Genomic DNA, 14,664 nt, shown 5'->3' with positions numbered 1-14,664 from the left:
ACAGTTGTGGAATTGCACAACAATAGACTATGTGCAATGTCTGCACGATGTATATATATGTATGTAAACTATGAGTTTTCCTATCATGCGCACATCGTGCAGACATCGTGCGCACATCGTGCAGACATCATACGCACATCGTGCAGACATCGTGCAGACATCGTGCGCACATGTGCGATTCCACATCATTATATTGTACATACATCGGTATGTACTGTAAATCACAGCAGCTTGTTTACCAATCGTTTAAAGATAAATAAGTCAATCGATCAAAATGACGTATAGATACATGACATAAGGAATTATGTGAAGAGCACAACTTTATCTTATTTTCAGAACGAAAATAGACACCAACGAGCAGAAAACGTCCAAACTTATTACTTGGCTGAGAATTTACATGGAATTTGGAAACTGTTGTAGGACAATTGGGGCAATCCTTTCTCGAAACGTCGGAACAAACAGGAGGTCACTGCTGAGGGCGCGCAAGTGTAGTGCACTAACTGGATTGAGATATGACGATAATGCTGAGCAAAGAAAATATCTTAAGTTAAAATTTGTAAACAAAGTGACTCTAGTCAGCGTGTAGGTGCCATGTTCCTCTGAATCACCTTACACTGACCAGTACGAGAAAAGGAAAGGTCGGATCACTTCTAAATTGTAATACAAATGTATCAACATTCAAGATACAATAAAATAGAAATTTTATTTTAAGTCTCATATCTCAAACAAGGAATAAGATAAGCTCTGAAGCGATATTTTTGCGACAAACACGATCAAAAGAGAAAAAAGTATAAAGCGAAGCAAAGAAAACATGGCTATTACATATACAAATTATCACAGAAAGCTATAGCATAATAAAGTATACAGGAAAAACGTACACAGCAGGGCAGGTCTATCACAGGCAGTGATATGAACTATTATAACCAGAAATACTAAATAAGATTGTGAACAGCAGTGAACACCTGTTTGTCATTGACAGACTGTCCAGCATTCTGTACCAGGAGGTGAGACCAACTCAACAACAGTCATATCAAACGTCCTAATGATATATAGAAAAAAAAGAGATCGAAATTAATGAAAGAGAATACACGACAAACACAAGTTTATATTAAAGGAAGGGTTAATGAGTCTTACCGAGAAAGCGAGATAGTGATACACTGAAGTGTCGAGCACTTCAGTGGGCTTGTGTTGTATATTATGAAGCACGACTTCAACATGAATTACAATTCGTGTAGAAATCCAGCTCACAGCAAGAGCTCTGGTGAAAATTGCAAATACATGTACTGTTTTAGATGCCAACGCCCATCGTTTTTCCTGTTACACGTATTTATTGTTGTTGGTGAACTGTACAGTGGATGTTGTAAATACAGCACAATATGGTGAGAGGATCACTAAGTGGAGGAGTAGGGAGTTTTGGTGGTAGGGGGAGGGCTGTGCGGGTAGGAGTGGGCGATCAGATATTGTTTTATAATCAAAATATATTGCATATGCACGGTATATTTTGAGATCGAATGATAACTGTTGATCAATATCTAGAGGTATCCCATTATTTTACTGAGTCTAACACAAACACATGTAGCCGATATTTGTGTGAGTTTTAAGTTTTATTATAATCTCACAAAGGTCTACAAATCTTCACTATTATACATAGCAAAATGTATAAGTGACACCAAATCAGATAAGCGTTGTCTACATTTCAGAAAACGTACAATCAACTGAGGGTCACTAATTGGTCGTATTTTCACGTATCTACGTAAAGCTTATTTCAGGAAAGGTCATCTCTACATTGTGTGATTCTTACAAGGCCATTGTCAATTACACTAAAGTGGCGACCCGATCTTCATTGCTGATACCAATATCACCTCTCCATTGAGACTTCTATACTTTACTTTATTGTGCCAGTGTTTCGGTTTGTAACACATACCTTTAGGGTACAGATCCATTTTAACTAATAACCACAAAGAAATGTATGTTGTAACATTTAAATAAAAGATCCGGCGTAAGAGATAACGATTTTAATATCGTGATTGAATTAGGGGAACTAGTTACAATCAGTGTGTTTTTAGATACTGAAATTTATTTGTAACACTCCTATTATTTACATGACGTGTTCTTTATCTATCAAGATTGTGTATAAAAATATTTCATAATGCCACGTACAGATATCGACTGAAAAATATATAAACGTTATTCCAATGATGTTACACCCTCAATATTTTGCAACGCCTTTCAGTGGTATACGAATTCCGTGGTGCATGGTATTCGATGGTGAAGATTAAGTGGTGCATGGTATTAACATGTAGTTGTCCAAGTATGACCTGGCCCCACTTGTATAAAACATATCAACTTGAGATTTCCTCAAGTCGAGATTTTCCTCAGCTAATATCTCCTTGAAAATATCTTGTATGAAAATTCCTCAAGGAATTTCAGGACATCCTAGCCGATGACTTCCTCCTGTTCCTTGAAAAAAAATTTATACAAGCCGTTTTTGAGGAGATATCAGCTGAGGAAAATCTCGACTTGAGGAAATCTCAAGTTGAGATGTTTTATACAAGTGGGGTCTGGTGCATAATACTCGGTGTTGTGAGTATAACATAATGTACAGTAATCGGTAGTTTGAGTATTCCGGGGTGCTTGTATTTGGTGGTGTGAGTATTCTGTGGTGCATGACATCAGGTTATGAGGGTTTTGTGTGGTGCATGATATTCCATTATTTTAGTAAACTGTGGTGCATGATATTCGGCGGTGTGGGTATTCCATGGTGAATGGTATTCAGTGGTGTGGGTATTCCATGGTGAATGGTATTCGGTGGTGTGGGTATTCCATGGTGAATGGTATTCGGTGGTGTGGGTATTCCATGGTGAATGGTATTCGGCGGTGTGGGTATTCCATGGTGAATGGTATTCGGCGGTGTGGGTATTCCATGGTGAATGGTATTCGGCGGTGTGGGTATTCCATGGTGAATGGTATTCGGCGGTGTGGGTATTCCATGGTGAATGGTATTCGGCGGTGTGGGTATTCCATGGTGAATGGTATTCGGCGGTGTGGGTATTCCATGGTGAATGGTATTCGGCGGTGTGGGTATTTCATGGTGAATGGTATTCGGTGGTGTGGGTATTCCATGGTGAATGGTATTCGGCGGTGTGGGTATTCCATGGTGAATGGTATTCGGCGGTGTGGGTATTCCATGGTGAATGGTATTCGGCGGTGTGGGTATTCCATGGTGAATGGTATTCGGCGGTGTGGGTATTCCATGGTGAATGGTATTCGGCGGTGTGGGTATTCCATGGTGAATGGTATTCGGCGGTGTGGGTATTTCATGGTGAATGGTATTCGGTGGTGTGGGTATTCCATGGTGAATGGTATTCGGCGGTGTGGGTATTCCATGGTGAATGGTATTCGGCGGTGTGGGTATTCCATGGTGAATGGTATTCGGCAATGTGGGTATACCGTCCGTGTTGTATGATATTCTATGAAGTCGTTTTCAGTGTTTAAAAGTTTCTGATATTACACCAGATGTGATACAGCGGGACATTTGTTCAATATCTTAAATTATCTTTATGCTATAAAAATCAATCATTTGTTTATACGTGTATGAACCTGGATGGTTTTATGAGTCAGAAACGAGACTCCGGAGAGAAGTGATGTAACTTTTAATATAGGTTGAATTCTCAGAATTCAGAACAAATGTGGAATGTCGATACGAAATACGATAAAAAACTCACAGTAGCCAAATGGACATCTATCGTCTTTCCGGATATGGATCCACGCCAGTGCTTGATTCTGACTGTGGTGATTGCAAGTACCCTTGGGTTTCTCGAAAGGATGATAATGACATTGTTTTATGATGGTTGATATCTGCCCACTTGAAAAGTCTAAAAAGTCTGGCGTCTATATAAAGCTAGGTAATAACTGTCAATACGTATTACCCCTTTTTTCTAAATGTATGTAAACGTGTTAAAGCAGTAATAGTGATACATCGACAAATGTCCGCTCCAGAGAGACTTGTATAACAGGAGTGCATCAGGTAACTCTAGATCTTTTACATTTACACGGTGATATATAAACTAAGCACAAATGTGCGTGGTTTACGATACTGTGAAGTTGTTTCGCTGACAGGAATTTTCGCGGTTTGGATAGATTTGATTATTTCTAGCGATTTTTCTTTCTTTTTTTTTTTTTTTGTGGTACCTATATGCAGAAATATAAAGTATTACAAAACAGACAATATGGTTCCATATTTTTGGCGAATTATTTCTATCAGGTAAATCATATTTCTAGTTAAGTTATATTTGCAGTTTTTAATCGAATTGGTAAAGTTTCAACGCCCTTACCTCATTTGGACTGCTCACAGAATCAGTATGTAGACTGGAACTATATCTTATAGTTGGAATACAGCCGTGCTAATTGCGAAAATGAAAACATCACAAAAATAACCGCTTATAGCAGTATCTACGCCACATGGTGCGGGACAACAATGGCGTTAGTATTGCCGACACATACGGTTTGCGATACAATTCACTATCCCTTTTAATAGATTGCACTATCGATAATGTGGCATTTATCTGAGTGTAAATCAAGTTTAAATCGGCACAAGACAGCAACAATGAACCATCTTCTGTATACCATCCTCTACTTGTACCTACCAGACATTAGTTGGTCTACATTGGTCATGTATACAACATGTTGTGCCTTTCACTTCGTTACAGTGAATTAATGGGGTAGACGTGAAGATTTGATCATTGTGAGTGCATAAAGTTTACAATAGGAAGTGAATATCCACTAAAAGCTCGTGATTTCCTCGACTGTAGATTACTTCGATCGGTCAAGGGAAAGAGATTCTCCGTCTAGAGTATGTAACGTAAGGTGATCGGAATTACGAAAAAGTCATATATTAGTTAAATACACGGCTTATGTTTTATCATTCTTATGTCCGGAGACAGCAGAGTAACTTTAAGGAGATAAATATGGGTTATTTTTAGTTGTCTTTTGTCGACGGCCCCGTACAAACCAAGTACGGTGCCAAACATAAGCACTTAACATGCTAATTTAGAGTCTATCTTGCAACTTTCTTCAATCTTCCCTGCACTATCCAGATTGACCTATGGTTTATTAGTTACATACATTCTAAACCTGCAGTAAACCTGTTTATGATATTGAATGTCCCCTGTGTTTTTTTTCTCTAAATATGTTGGTGAAACAAAAGGACAGTTGAGACAATGTATGAATGGTCATCGTTCAGCAGTAAACCATGCAGAGAGGAAATGTTTCGATCAACATTTTGACCTCCCTTATTAAGATTCGTTGAGAGTCCGCTTTCGGAAAGAAATACTATGGTGCTTATAACGTTATATATAGCACCCCATTCGGTATGCAACATGAGGAACCCTATATTAGACTCATTGGCAGTGCTGCGCCACATGTTTTCAATGACCGCATGGAATTGCCTAATCCCGAATGCAGTAACACAGACATTATGGCTTTATTCACCTCTCAATGGAGTCAAGGGCTAGCGGTATTACAATAAATCTACCGGATACGCTGTTAAGCTTGAAACCTTCATACAGTCTGTACAGAAGCCATTTAGTGTCCATCTTTCGAACTACGTTGTATTCGCTTCCTTTCTACGTGTTTCAATAATTTTAGCTTCAGTGTTAAGCTTTTCATGGTGAGTTTTTGAAACTAGCTTGAAATTATCGATGTAGCACAAAGCAGGCTTCATAAAGCCCCAGGTTTTCAGCAATTCGGCAATGGATTTAGTTTATTACAGATGATCAGCTACAATTTATTAGTTTACGAATGGTTTCCATAGTTCTTTAAAATTGGTTCCATTTTTAAAACTTAGTGTTACTTTTCCAGCCTTTCGTGTTGATATTATATTATTCGTGATGACAGTCACGAGAGTAGTAACACACCTCCACCAATATATCAGGTGTTCAAATGCTTTTGTGATGGAGTCAACTTTATTGTTTTTGGCATTGCAAATAATCACAGACCTCAAGAGAGGGTGAAAAACTGCAAAATACAGAATAAAACAATGTGTCAAAAATTTAGGAGTAAATATAAAATGTGCAGCTTGGAATTTAATATTTTATACTAATCACACTAATCACATCTATTAACTTGGAGTGGTTTCATATACATGCATATAAATATACTATGTAGTCCCGTTACCGTAATCGGAGGCGCAAAAAAAATTAGCATCTATGTCAACCTAATCTAAAGTGTTAAACTAAATCCACTATTTGGAATCACAATTTGTTGAAAGAAACGAAATTATGATTAAATTTTCCCTAGCATGTTATAAAAAATAAACGAGTATTGTCCGAATGGATTTAACCTGAAGATCTATTTTTAAATCTAGGTATTACTTATTACATTACAGTGTATTACTAATAAATTGGATTGAACTGGAATCAAATATTTGAGTATAAACTGATATCAGATAGGAATGATGCAATAAACTTACACGATAGTTGCCATAAGATGTTTTGAGTGTCAAGAAGCATGCATGGTGCAGCTATATAGCAAAAGAGTGGTAAAAAAGGGAGATAACTCTAAGTATAAACTGAAAAGGAAGGTAGCAAGACAGCACAGCTTTACTGTACGGACCATCAGCCTTCCTTATTCGATTAGCTAAAACTTTCCTTACAGCGTCCTCTGTGTCTACAACCACAGACTTAGATACAGATACACAGTTGTGGGATCGTACAAATTGTAGAACGCACAACGTTACACAATGTGCGATATGCGCACGATGTCTGCACGATATGTATGCGTGATAGACGGACGAAATTTGCTTTCGCACATCTGTGCGAACGAGGTATTATTCTAGCGCATAGAAGTGCGATTCTGTCGTGGATGATATAATTTTCAAAATGACTTATAAATAAGTGAGGGAAAGGGTTTATTTATTTTTGAAATATATAAGAGTACAACTAAGTATATTTCCTTATTCAGACATATATCAATATGACAGACAAATATAAATCTATCTAGTACAGACTGAATTGTTATATACACTTGAAAATAAGAGTGTTATCCACGAGACCAGTCATAGCGTACAGACACTCATTATGTATGCATTATATATATGTAAACATGAAATGAACGAATTTTTTGTTTCGAAAAGGATCACCTGATATTTCTTTCCGTCAGGAAGGAAGCTTCTGTATTTCTCTCAATATACTATCATTTTGTTAACAAAACATGTATATGTACATCGTATGCAGGTAACTTTTAAGTATTCTGTTTGTTTTAGGTATTGGGTTGTCGGAGACTCACCACTCGACACTCTCTGAGTTGTGAAATTATACTCTAGAAAAACCTAATTATGCAGTCTAATCAAAATGAAATTTTCAATTATCAGTTACATGTTAATGCTTCTGTGATCGCTATTTCGTCACAACTAAACGACTTTTTCGTGTAATTTTCAAACCGTAATGTTTTTATCAAACCGGACAATTCTACACTAGATACTGTACACTGTGTGTAACTTTCCTCGATGTTCGTAAAGGACCATTTTTAAAGGCATTTGAAGTCCCATTTCTCTAGTGCGTGATTCTAAATATTGCTTCCATGATTTATATATATACAATGTATATATATATTCTTATCTTAACATATCACCAAACGAGACAGTATGACGAGAGAAAATGCGTCGACAGCAGTGATAAAGACGGTAGTCACATGTTTGGTGTGAAATGCAATTTTCCAAAGAACATTGCACACAATTACAGCTTAAACTTTGTTCAGCATAGGTTTTAAACCATTTGTCATTTCACAATTTCCACCATCAGGAATACACGTATACTTGAAATTTCAATTCACTCAAGCATCGGATGTTTTTTCATCCTACGACAATTGTTTCACCATTTGAAACCTTTCTATCACTTACACTGATTTGCTGTCCTGAACCTCGAATTATCCTAGAACTTCATAACTATTCTCCGCTTTGTAGCTAATTCAGTGGCTGTTTATGTTCTCGGCCACTTTAAGCGGGACACCGTATTGTTTACAATAAGAAGCTCTTAAACGCATGCGCAGTTTAATCGCTGATTTAGCTGTGTTAATAGCTTACATAATGATACACGCGATATTTCAGTTTGGATACAGTGTTATGGTCATCAGATGCACCTTTCTTGAAGTTGAAAGTGTTAGCTGTGAGTAACGTTTTCATAGAATTGTGTTGATACGGTCCTTTTGAAATTCCAGAACATAAATATCTTGTGGAATTTAAATGCTAGAACGATCGATCTCATCTGACAGTGAAAGGTATGTCGATTCCCGCCTGTTTTACAGCCCACTCACCTCCTCATCGATCGGTGCTATTTAGATATAAATTGTACGTCTTAAAATAATAGTTTTCGATTTCCAGCAAATCTGTAGGCAGAACACTACTTTATATGGAAGTGTCTGATTTACAATACGTAACAGATAATGATAGTCCTGTACAGATGTAGATCGTACCGGAAGGGTCACAGGTACCTTTCCCTGCGTGATGTACGAGCCGTCAAAGTCATCATTCGTCTCGGCTCTGACACGTATTGTACATTATCTTTACTGAACAAAAACCTTAACTTGAACATTTTGAGAGTGCATGTGACGTTTTATTAAAAAAAAAAAAAAAAAACAACGATTGCAAAACAGTAATATATTTGCTGAAATTAGAGACCATATTGTCCCTTTTAGTTATATATAACGTCTTGTTTTTCTATTTCAAATTGATATAGAGAAGTGGAAGTATTGGCCAACTTGGCGTGAGATAGGACTAGGAAACAATTAAATGATAAGCAGAAATATACAGGGGAAACTTCCCGCGTCGATAAGTTAAATTCGACAGACTTGGACATATGGATAATATCATAAATAAGTAATAAGTTATCTCCCTTGGCAGGTCATCTATCAGAACCCCACAGCCGATATGGGATGCCAGCGCCTTGGCTCTGCCTAGCATTGTTTCTCCTCGGACAGACCAAATCTCCACAGCTATTACTGCCACAAATATACATATGAATTTATGCAGTTGTCATTTCTAGTTTGATTCCTGTCAAAGCTAATTAATGGTAGGGTAAGATGATATCTGTAATACTCCCGATGTCTATAGAACCAATAACGGCCAGCGAGCGGCGATTTCTCTCTAAAGACTACCAGTGGCCAGCAGCGTACCCGACATTGTGCTATCTGGCCTTCCGCCCCGCACGCTATGTATAATACTAGCATATAAAGCTCGCAAGGCAATAGATTTTACATAACAGCCGGAGGACTTGAGAGACATTAGTCGGGGTAATTCAGGGAACTCAGCGGAAGATAACGTTGATTTTGGTAATAGATTTACAATGTTTACGTATTTCTGGTCAATTTACATTCCCAAGACAGGGAATAATTTGCCATTCGTCTGTCATGCTGCCAATATAACGGTTATAATATCAAGTATATTCCTGTCTGCATTGACCACGGAAGACGTTCTACTTATTGTCGATAATGTTTTTAATTCTTTACAACACAATCCGAAAGAGATGGACTCGATAAGACATATCTCGGTCGGAAGCAGTGTTAAACGTAAGCCTGCTATTCCATGTAAAGAGTGCACCGAGTTGATGTTCCTGATCACAACATTTTATGTGTATGTCAACTTTCTTTTCGACATTAAAAAGGACAAAGTGTATTATGAAAGTCTTGTTTATTTTCTAATACACCTAATGGTATGATAAATTATTATCATTTCCTAGCTTTCACAACATGTTACCTGATACTCTGTTTTCTTTCTTAGTCTGCTTCGTATAACAGGTAACTGATAACTGATATTCTGGCTTTCCGAGTTCATTTGTGTACGGCATGTTGTTAGTTATATAAAATCCGTTGTCATATCAAGATAGAATAAAACGTGGTTTTTTTTAGAACAAAAGATATATCACTTTGGTATAGAACATGTCTTCTATACGGCCAAGATAAATGACAATAAAACTGAAAATATACATTGATATATATATATATATATTTTTAAAGAAAAGAGATAAAGACAAAAATAAGAAAAAATAAAATAAATAGATAAATGAAAATGGAAACATAAATAAACCAAAATGACTTTTTGATGATATTTTAATACAGTGACAGCGAAAAACCTAGATGTTTTACAAAAGATACGCCGTTTTATATGTCTTTAGATATATATAATCCTAGTACCATGAAAGCCGGATGAACAATAAAACTGCATTCATCATACTACTGTTCCATCTCTCTGGGACGCTAAGCAAGTAATGCTTGAACAAAAAACGTGACAGAATAAAAAACAAAAACAAAAAACAAAGGGAGTTCAGAAATTAGAATCTACGAAACCTCTGTTTGATATAAAAGCACACCTTTCCATATAAGTTGTATTACTAACATAACTGAACATCTCTGAACCATTAACAAACCTTTCACATAATAACATTTGAATATTAATTTACAACTATCAATTGATTTTAAAATCATTTGCCTTAGATTTCTTTTCATGTTTATACTGTAGTAAACGGAATTGTGAAATAAAACCAATCTTAAACTCGGTCTAAGGTAGACAACTCTTAATTTCAAGACAGATAATTTGCGTGTTTCTTAAATTGATTAAGAGATCATTTATGAACGTGACATTATTTACTTAGTAAGACCACGATTGACATTGTACATGGTAGATGAAGCAGAGGATGGTTTCTCTCCCAGAACTCTAGATCTTATTCGCCTTGTCTTTTTCGTACTTTTTCATTTGGAAGTCTCTGTGTTAATCTCTCTTTTTTAATTCTGCCCTAGTTTTATGGAGTTGAGTTTGGATTACAACATGTTCCAATGTTGACATTTTCTAGTTGTTATTTTTAGCAGAAACATCCATGTATGATGGCAACGCAAGTCATAGATACGTTAAAACATCGTTTCTGAGACGTTTTATAATGTTAGTATAAAAAAGGTACTGGTGAATAACGTACCTAGACATTAACCTAACATGGATACAATGTAAGTCTAACTATGAATGAAACAGCTGTTCCTTTCCTTAAGGCTTCCCGAGGTTAATAATAATAAAACAAAAGTTTAGAAAGATAAGTGTTTATACTTAGCGGTATCCTCTATGAAGCGTTATTTGTCTTTTGCACTAAGGTTAGATATGCCTATGTTTCTTACACATAACTGATCGCCGTTAAACTCAAACTCTGACATACATGTATATTAGGAGTTTCCTGAGACCCAGTTCGTATGATACGTTGATATAGACGTAGGACGACTGGGAAACCATGTATATTAGGAGTTTCCTGAGACTCAGGACGTATGATACGTTGATATAGACGTATGACGACTGGGAAACCATGTATATTAGGTGTTTACTGAGACTCAGTTCGTATGATACGTTGATATAGACGTATGACGACTGGGAAACCATGTATATTAGGTGTTTACTGAGACTCAGTTCGTATGATACGTTGATATAGATGTAAGACGACTGAGTAACCATGTATATTAGGTGTTTACTGAGACTCAGTTCGTATGATACGTTGATATAGACGTATGACGACTGGGAAACCATGTATATTAGGAGTTTCCTGAGACTCAGGACGTATGATACGTTGATATAGACGTAGGACGACTGGGAAACCATGTATATTAGGAGTTTCCTGAGACTAAGGACGTATGATACGTTGATATAGATGTAAGACGACTGGGAAACCATGTATATTAGGAGTTTCCTGAGACTCAGGACGTATGATATGTTGATATAGACGTATGGCGACTGGGAAACCATGTATATTAGGTGTTTCCTGAGACTCAGTTCGTATGATACGTTGATATAGACGTATGACGACTGGGAAACCATGTATATTAGGAGTTTCCTGAGACTCAGGACGTATGATATGTTGATATAGACGTATGACGACTGGGAAACCATGTATATTAGGTGTTTCCTGAGACTCAGTTCGTATGATACGTTGATATAGACGTATGACGGGACTCACCAGTGAAACTTCAGAATTGACTTGATGACACAAAGGATTTACCAGTGATACTAGGTAAGCCAAAGGACTCACCAGTGATACTAGGCTCCTAAGGACTCACCAGTCATACTCACCAGTCATACTAGGGGCCAAAGGACTCACCAGTGAAACTAGGAGCCAAAGGACTCACCAGTGATACTAGGCGCCAAAGGACTCACCAGTGATACTAGGCACCCAAGGACTCACCAGTCATACTAGGGGCCAAATGACTCACCAGTGAAACTAGGAGCCAAAGGACTCACCAGTGATACTAGAAGCCAAAGGGCTCACCAGTGATACTAGGCACCTAAGGACTCACCAGTGATACTAGGGGCCAAAGGACTCACCAGTCATACTAGGGGCCAAAGGACTCACCAGTCATACTAGGGGCCAAAGGACTCACCAGTGATACTAGGAGCCAAAGGACTCACCAGTGATACTAGGAGCCAAAGGACTTACCAGTGGTACTAGGGCCAAAGGACTCAACAGTGATACTAGGAGCCAAAGGACGCACCAGTGATACTAGGCGCCAAAGGACTCACCAGTGATACTAGGCACCTAAGAACTCACCAGTCATACTAGGGGCCAAAGGACTCACCAGTCATACTAGAAGCCAAAGGACTTACCAGTAATACTAGGGGCCAAAGGACTTACCAGTAATACTAGGGCCAAAGGACTCACCAGTGATACTAGGAGCCAAAGGACTCACCAGTAATACTAGGAGCCAAAGGTCTCACCAGTGATAGTAGGAGCCAAAGGACTCACCAGTCATACTAGGGGCCAAAGGACTCACCAGTCATACTAGAAGCCAAAGGACTCACAAGTGAAACTAGGAGCCAAAGGACTCACCAGTGATACTAGAAGCCAAAGGACTCACCAGTCATACTAGAAGCCAAAGGACTTACCAGTGTTACTAGCGGCCAAAGGACTCACCAGTCATACTAGGGGCCAAAGGACTTACCAGTCATACTAGAAGCCAAAGGACTTACCAGTGATACTAGGGGCCAAAGGACTCACCAGTGATACTAGGCGCCAAAGGACTCACCAGTGATACTATTAGACAAAGGGCTCACCTGTGATACTAGGGGCCAAAGTACTCACCAGTGATACTAGGAGCCAAAGGACTCACCAGTGATACTAGGCACCTAAGGACTCACCAGTCATACTAGGGGCCAAAGGACTCACCAGTGAAACTAGGAGCCAAAGGACTCACCAGTCATACTAGGGGCCAAAGGACTCACCAGTGATACTAGGGGCCAAAGGACTCACCAGTCATACTAGGGGCCAAAGGACTCACCAGTGATACTAGGGGCCAAAGGACTCACCAGTGAAACTAGGAGCCAAAGGACTCACCAGTGAAACTAGGCACCAAAGGACTCACCAGTCATACTAGGGGCCAAAGGACTCACCAGTGAAACTATTAGCCAAAGGACTTACCAGTGATACTAGGAGCCAAAGGACTCACCTGTGATACTAGGGGCCAAAGGACTCACCAGTGATACTAGGAGCCAAAGGACTCACCAGTGATACTAGGAGCCAAAGGACTCACCAGTGATACTAGGGGCCAAAGGACTCACCAGTGATACTAGGAGCCAAAGGACTTACCAGTGATACTAGGGGCCAAAGGACTCAGCAGTGAAACTAGGAGCCAAAGGACTCACCAGTGAAACTAGGAGCCAAAGGATTCACCAGTGATACTAGGGCCAAAGGACTCACCAGTGATACTAGGGGCCAAAGGACTGACCTGTGATACTAGGGCCAAAGGACTCACCAGTGATACTAGGGGCCAAAGGACTCACCAGTGAAACTATTAGCCAAAGGACTTACCAGTGATACTAGGGCCAAAGGACTCACCAGTGATACTAGGGGCCAAAGGACTCACCAGTGAAACTAGGGCCAAAGGACTCACCAGTGATACTAGAAGCCAAAGGACTCACCAGTGAAACTAGGAGCCAAAGGACTCACCAGTGATACTAGGGGCCAAAGGACTCACCAGTCATACTAGGGGCTAAAGGACTCACCAGTCATACTAGGGGCCAAAGGACTCACCAGTGAAACTAGGAGCCAAAGGACTCACCAGTCATACTAGGGGCCAAAGGACTCACCAGTCATACTAGGGGCCAAAGGACTTACCAGTGATACTAGGGCAGTGATACCATAAGGACTCACCAGTGATAATAGGGGGACTCACCAAGGACTCACCAGTGATACTAGGGGCCAAAGGACTAACATCAAAATATATATCAGTATAAAGTGCCAAAGGACTCACCAGTCATACTAGGGGTCAAAGGACTTACCAGTCATACTAGAAGCCAAAGGACTTACCAGTGGTACTAGGGCCAAATGACTCAACAGTGATACTAGGGGCCAAAGGACTCACCAGTGATACTTCATGTAGAGGTTAACGTAATAGTGTTTGTTGTAAGCTGGTAGGAGTATCTCTGCTGTACATCCCTCATGTAGAGGTTAACGTAATAGTGTTTGTTGTAAGCCGGTAGGAGTACTCTGCTGTACATCCCTCATGTAGAGGTAAACGTAATAATCTTTGTTGTAAGCCGGTAGGAGTACTCTGCTGTACATCCCTCATGTAGAGGTAAACGTAATAATCTTTGTTGTAAGCCGGTAGGAGTACTCTGCTGTACATCCCTCATGTAGAGGTAAACGT

The 14,664-nt window shown here is 39.0% G+C and overlaps 1 protein-coding gene across 1 annotated transcript; it reads right to left on the bottom strand.

Annotated features, from left to right (window-relative positions):
* Nucleotides 1-2,772: 2,772 nt before the first annotated feature.
* On the bottom strand, nt 2,773-3,420 carry LOC132545709 (uncharacterized). The gene has a single exon (XM_060209398.1). The coding sequence runs from the start codon at nt 3,418-3,420 to the stop codon at nt 2,773-2,775; it is 648 nt and encodes a 215-aa protein (XP_060065381.1).
* Between the last annotated feature and the right edge of the window lie 11,244 nt (nt 3,421-14,664).

Source organism: Ylistrum balloti, unplaced genomic scaffold (assembly GCF_031769215.1).
Source record: "Ylistrum balloti isolate Yb309-2 unplaced genomic scaffold, AGI_CSIRO_Ybal_v1 Utg369852, whole genome shotgun sequence".
In the NCBI taxonomy this organism is placed as follows: Eukaryota; Metazoa; Mollusca; class Bivalvia; order Pectinida; family Pectinidae; genus Ylistrum; species Ylistrum balloti.
This window is presented reverse-complemented; position numbering and strand designations above follow the sequence as displayed.